This window comes from Marmota marmota, unplaced genomic scaffold, assembly GCF_001458135.2.
Source record: "Marmota marmota marmota unplaced genomic scaffold, marMar, whole genome shotgun sequence".
Lineage (NCBI taxonomy): Eukaryota > Metazoa > Chordata > Mammalia > Rodentia > Sciuridae > Marmota > Marmota marmota.
Genome location: NW_026000349.1, coordinates 570,807 through 577,786, shown reverse-complemented (window position 1 = coordinate 577,786; position 6,980 = coordinate 570,807). Strand labels below are relative to the sequence as shown.

Sequence of the window (6,980 nt, the reverse complement as noted above, 5' to 3'; positions counted from 1 at the left end):
AGTTTTTCCTCAGATGTGAGTGGTTTTTCTTCCGTCTCACTCATCTCCAGGGACAGGCAACTTAAAACAAAAGTGAAGCAAAATAAAAGAGGAATCTTAAAATGGCTACCTATCCTCTCGCCCTGCCCTCAGGGGCGAGCAGTTTCACTTACCCTCAGTCGCTCCCCGTGCGAGCCACCAAATGCCGCAGTCTGGCTGGGCACAATCAGGAGCCACTTGTCAAAAGAAACTAACTTTATTTTTAGAACCACACACGCCAAACAAAACAGCCTCTCAGGAAAAACTCTCAGAGCCTCAACTGCCACCACCGGCTTTCCACAAGCCTCTCTCTCCCCCACAAGCTTCTCTCCCCCTTAGTGGATGAAGGAATGGAAAGATCCAGAGGGCAGTCTTCCACTAAAAAGCAGCCTGGGTTGTTTCTTCTGCTTTCAAAAGTGGAAGATATTTTACCATATTTATATGCCAAGGACTGGAATTATCAGAAAGGGAAGGAATGAAGATACTGGTAGAAGAGTTTGGAATTACAGGAGAAAGACATCAGGAAAAAGAAAGATGAGGATTTGGTAGCTGATGGGTGTATTGATTGGTGATTGTTGAAGGGAGAAGTCCTTTTCTTTTTCTAACATGAGAGAAGCAGAAGTATAAAAAGTTTAGGGATCATAAGTTGCTTTGAGGCCTTGGAGAATAACAGTGTCATCTTTTACAGGGTCAGAACTGGAGTGAAGAAAATCTTCCATTATTGCTAAGATTAACCCTTTTTGTACTACTAAGAGGGAGTCAGCCTGAGAGGAGAAGCAGGGTATCTGAGAAGAGTGAGGAGATGCAGACTCTGTGTCCCACCTCCAGGGAGGCTATACCTGCAATGGAGAAGGGATGGGGGCCGGGGGGTCAGCCTAGAGCCCATGGGCAGCTGGTGGCAGACCTGGTGGCAGCAGGAACCTAGACAGCAGGATCTTAGCTGGGCTGTGCCTTGGACTAATCTGGGATGTGTGGTGTGTATTTTTGTTTTGTAGACAAGAGCTTATTAGTGGATGGTATGAAGTGTCATCTTACTTCTTTGGAAAACTGGTATCTGATTTACTACCCAGGAGTTTGCTGCCAATTATATGTAATTGTGTAGCATACTTCTTGACAGGTAAGTAACAATACAAAGAGAATGTGTCTTTAGTTTTGCTTACGTGTTAAAACCAATTTATTTTGCCAGCATGTTTATGGTTCCTACAATTGGAAGTACAAAACTGGCCACCACTAGAGAAGTGTGTATCGATTGTGCATGCTCAACAATAGCCATTCAGTTGAGTATAATTGTCAAGTCTTTCCCAAGTGAAGCTTCTTTTTTTTTATTTTGGTGCAGTGCTGAGTATCAATACAATGGCTTCATGGATGATAGACAAACGCTCTATCTCTGAGATACATCCCCAGCTGTTTTAATTTTTTTTGTCTTGATCAGGGTCTTTCTAAGCTTCTCAGATTGGTGTTAAAATTTAGATCATCTTGCTTCAGTCCGCTGAATAACTGGGATTGCACACACATGCCCCATGCTCTACTCAACAGAACTTTCAATATTTACAAAACTTCATTTTACCAAGATGCCATGTATCATGAAGAAACATAGAAATAATTTATAAAAAAAACTCAACACTATGCTGAGGAGCTGTGATAGTTATTGTCTATCTATCTATATTGTTTCTCTTTGTCTCTCAACATGTAACTATATACAGATAAAATTTAGATTGGTATGTATTATTGATAAGGTCTACAGAGATATATAGAAAAGTAAAGAATCTGTGTACACATGTCTTCTTTCCCTCTACCCTTAATAATGAGAGAAAGGTGGTTACTTTGGGGTTTATTGATTTAATAATCATTGTTGCATTGTTCTCAGACTTTACCCCAGACTCATTGCTTCTGAATTTCTATATGTTTCTCTCTTTCTCACATACACTGGAAATATCTATTTATGATAACACACTATAGTATAAGATCCCAAAACTTCCAGTTTACAAATAAGAGGTGTGTTATAAGGAATTGGTCATGGTATCTAGGCCCCAAACTCCTGATCAGTGTTCTTATAGCTGATCCAAATCTTTAAACTATATAATGAATGTTTGCTTGTTACACTTTTTAAAGTATACTTATCTTATTCCATTCTCTATCACAGAGCCATGTGATGGTTTGTCTGGGAGACTTAGGTATGGAGATTCCTTTCCTTCCCCCACGCATTAAAACCACTGAATTTGTAAAACCTGATCCCTGTTTCTTCAGTAATGCAGTGACAGCAAACAATGAGCAATGTGGTGATGTCTGAGTACAGGAGAAGGCAGTATAATTTGACCAGTTGTGTTGCCTGTGCCTCTCCATCTAAGTAGTTCTGAAGTTCGTCCTAATTCCACATAGGAAAACAGAGGTGCTATATGGAAAAGTGCTTTGGAAGTAAATGTACAAAAGAAATCTGTGTGGTAACTTCATGCAATTATATATAGGTGAAAATTGAAATTGCTGGCCCATGGTAGTTGGATGTGGGTAACTTTCTTCCTTCAGGTATTAATTGCTCTGAATATTAGCATTATTTGCATGGTAAATGATCCTGAATACATATTGACCTAGGCAGCAGTGCTAAACCCTTCTTTTCTTTCTAAGGATTGAAACTGGAGGCAGAAGCTTTCTCAATCATGATGCTTACTGTTTTGATGGTGTACTATTCAACTGCTTCCCTGCTACTGGCTATAGGTTCATATCAACGTTTGTTCATAGCAGCAGTTTTAAGTACCTATTATCTGTTAATGCTGGTGAGTATGAACTGTACTTCTCTCAGAAGGAAATTTCCCCTTCTTTCTTCCTTGTACCTTTATCTGTCATTTAAAACCTACTTTGAGTATTCTATACATGGGATTTGGATGCTTCCAGGAGGCCTAGATGAGGTATATTCTAGAGAATTTACCAGCTTTCCTTCTCAACTTTATCCAAACTTATTTTGCTAGTGTTCTAATGTAGTTAGTATGAATATGTCTTTAGTGATGAGCTTTTAAAAGACACTTCTTGATAGTATTGAATAAGACCTTGAACTTTAGAAACCAGAGTAATGAGAACAGTAGACTCTCTAACTGCTTTTCATGCTGGAGTTAAAGAACTCCCAGCTGTTTAACCAGCGGAGACAGTTTCATTGGATGCATTGAAACTCCAAGGTGAATGTGAAGCTCCTTGAGAAGTGTAATAGTGTGTGGCATGAGGAGGGGTGTCTTACCTGGGTCCTGTATTTTGAAAAGGAGTGTTTTAAGAATACTGGAAAATTCCAAAGTCCACAGTATTAGGTGATTCCCTTTTTGTGTTCCTAAGAATCTCTATATCAAGTATTTCTGCTTATCTTTTCTTTATAATGGTTACTTAATTCTAATCTCACATGGCCCTAAAGTTTGTAATCACATAGATGAATTAACAGATAAACAGAACAAGTTCCCCTGTTATTTTTTTGTTTGTTTGTTTGTTTGTTTGTTTGTTTGTTTTGTGTGTGTGTGTGTGTGTGTGTGGTGCTGGGTATTGAACCCAGGGCTTTGTGCACATGAGGCAAACACCCTACCCACTGAGCTATATCCCCAAAATAGTTCTCACATTTTTGTTCCATGACATGGACTAAACAGGAGTGCTTAACCAATTAATGCACTTGTCATCTCTGCTACAATAGATGTCTTTCAGTGATACATAATCAGCATAAGTTCTTGTCAAAGTGTAAATCTTTCATTTCTGAATTTGTCAACTACAATGTATCTCATTCAGAAAGTGATGTCTTGTTTATATTTCATCTAATAAATAAAATATCCTTTAATAAATACCGATGAATTGTTTGATTTATTGGATGCTTTGACTGAATATTATTGTAAAGGTTCTTGGTAGAACCTTAAAACCATAGTCATGAAACCACATGTTACTCAGAGATGGTATGTGTTATATGAAGCACTTGGTTAGGTCAAATCTAATTGTGGGCAGACATACAACATTGTCATTATTTTGCTATCCTAGTGGTACCAAGTAGGTGGTACTTGGTACCATTTAGGACAAGTGTTGTGTGAACCTCATAGCTGTTCCTTATGTTTTGAGAAGTCGTTCCTAGTGTCTCTATTGTAATATTGATTTCGGATAGCTTTAAATGGAAGTATTGACCATATTTTCTGCTGTACTTCATGATATTATTGTGTTTATCAGTTCTAGGCTTTGGATAATCTGAAGCCTGCATTCTGAACCTCAAATTATTCTTAATGTCATTTTTTAGTCATTAGGCCATAAAATATGTATTGTCAACTACTTATATAGCATTTATGTTATAGTATCATTAAGGAATATGGAAAGGATTTGAAATATATAGGAAGTAATATTAAAGTAAAAAAGGAAGTACATGATTTACATGCAAATACTACACCATTTAAAAGATAAGGTATTTGAATACCTGATGATTTTGGTATCTGTGAACTGAGGTTCTGGAACCAATCCCCCTCAGGTACCAAGGAATGACTACTTCTTAAACTTCCATTGTGTGCAGTTACAGAGAATGTTGAGGACATAGTTTTAATAATTTTAGATCGTCCAAATACTATATATTATACAGATTATAGGTAATTGTCCTTCCTTTAAAATAATAAACAACCTTAGATACACAGAGGTGTATACACATTCAAATGATGAAGATTTTTTTTTAGAGTAACTGGAAGGAATATGAAGAGAGCTGATCCTAGTAGAAATGTTTGAAAAGTTGTAGAGTCGAAAGTTGAAAAGGGTATTATCTAGAATTCTTCATAAAATCAACAGTTGGGTTCTGATTCATGGTCTTTGCTTTTTATAGGGTTTATTGGGTATATTGCTGACTTTCACTCCTCTTCCACCTTGGCTATCATGGCTTGAGTACTTCAGTATCCCTCACTATGGCTTATTTGGTAAGTTGTCTTCATCTGTTACAGTACATGTGTTTCCAAGCTATGAGAAAAGCAAAATAAAGCCTGACCAGCTCATTTCCCCAGCCATGAGCTGTGAATGTCTGTGATTTTGGAGTCTCCTTTCAAGAGCAATGAATGAAACTTTCCTGTTAGCCTCAGTTAGCACAAGTTCCTGGAGTCACATGGGGTTTTCCCCAGTCACCCCATTGTTTGAGGAAGAGGAGAGTCATGGATAAATCTCATAGTAAAATGTGAAGATAAAAGTTGATGATAAACATGTTGTGTTTTAGTTAAATAAGGAAGTAAATGAGAGGATGAGAGACTAGAATTTATAGTTTATATCAAAAGGAAAACTAGAACAGAACGAAAATCATATAATACTCAAAACCATATTGTCTTTCATGAGCTATTCAACTCCAAAATAACCTGTGTCAATATAGAATGATTACATTTTCGACTATCATAATTAAAATGGATTGGAAGAAAATAAATAAGAGAAGATTGCTATTATAAATCAGCAATATTCTTTGAGCTCTATTATGTAAGGAAAATAAAAAGAGACACAGAGACAAGATGCAGAGGCAGAATAGCAGAATAGCCAAGCTGTCAGCTTTATTTATATCAATAAGTTACATTAGATCATTGGCATCAGTAGTACATTATTGCTCGTTGTGTCATTAGGCAGCTTACAGAGTAAGTAACATTATGCAGCTTATTCCTCACTTACATGCTATAGTTGCAATATGTAATGTTAAGACATTTGTGTAGCTCTCAAAAGAGTCCATTGTTTAAATTTACTGTTGTGTGAACAGGTTCAGGTGCAGTGGAGCTTGGTGAAACATTGTGGTTGTCTAACGAGAGTTTTTTTATTCCCAGGAGCTGTGAGCCTGAGGTCAAGGTTGAGGCTCATAAGACTCTAGCACAGATCCTCCTTATGCAGAGCATTGCTACAGCAGCTAGGCATCCCATGTCTTTGCACAGAAATTTTCCTAGAAGCCAGGCATTCTGTGTCTTTGCACAGAAACTTCCTAGCCACCAAGCATGCCACAGTTATGAAGCCATCAGAGACTCCAAACCCAATCACAGAACCATTTCACTGTTATATCGTTTTAATTATAGTGTTTGAGGCATAAAATTGGGAGAGAAGGAAGTAACCACAATCTAATCTAACCAGAGTTCTCCTTTCTTATCCAATGGGAACCAGCATCTCAACCCTAGTCTACTTTATTTCCAGGGAAAATTAGGTACTTTGCTGTGGCAAAGACATGGCAAGAAAGAGAATATTTTTTTTTTAGAAATAATCATAAACATTAAACTTGAGTACATAATTGTGATAATCCCTTGACACTATTTACCTTGCCCCCTTGTGATAATCCCTTGAAACTATTTATCTTGCCCTTCTCCCCCTTGTGTTTTAGGCTTTGCAACACAATGAATTTTTGGGATGAAACTACTGTCCAGAACTCAACAGAAAGCAGTAGCTGTTCCAATTATGTGATGTAAGTTTGCATTCAGTGTCACATTGGGTTTGCTTACTATCATAGTATGATATGGAAAGGTCCCTGGCCTTAGAGCTGGTAAGGATCCTTTCAAGGTCAATAAGACTTTCTAAGCCTAAATTTTCTAACTTGTAAAGTGAGTTGTTGTGCATTAATGTATGTGAACATGTTGTGTAACTCTGGTTCTCTTAACAGTAAAATATTATCGAATGTGAAAAAATGAGTTCTTTTTCAGAACATTTGAATTTGTAATAGACTATTTTGATGGTTTACTAAGGGTTTATAGTCTGTGAACCTCTGGATTATTGGCTACTGGTAGGCCCTGCCCAGGTGCTTTTCTCACCTGTGACAGAGGCACTCCATCCTGCTCTCCTCCAGCTGCTACTTAAGGTTTGAGCCTGATCCTAGACCTGCTGGTGTCTTCTGAGTATCTGCAATGCTCATTATAGTATTGGTGTGAGAGCTGACAGAACAGAATTCTGTTCACAAGCCCTTTTCCCCCCTGGTTCTGGTTTTAGAATTCTTAGCCTATTTTTTGGATGACTATCTTGTGATG

General features: G+C 37.6%; 1 protein-coding gene and 1 long non-coding RNA gene across 2 annotated transcripts in view; both read left to right on the top strand.

Moving 5' to 3' along the window:
• Positions 1 to 943, top strand: part of LOC107160723 (broad substrate specificity ATP-binding cassette transporter ABCG2-like) — a 73,626-nt gene extending 72,683 nt beyond the window's left edge. Inside the window, 1 exon segment of the mRNA XM_048797471.1 lies at positions 772 to 943. Coding sequence (XP_048653428.1) covers positions 772 to 943 — 172 coding nt within the window.
• A 1,614-nt stretch (positions 944 to 2,557) lies between these two features.
• LOC125614532 lies at positions 2,558 to 6,621 on the top strand. Its single transcript, XR_007345117.1, has 3 exons — positions 2,558 to 2,789; positions 4,835 to 4,925; positions 6,344 to 6,621. It is a non-coding gene; the product is annotated as an uncharacterized LOC125614532 (long non-coding RNA).
• Positions 6,622 to 6,980: the final 359 nt, after the last annotated feature.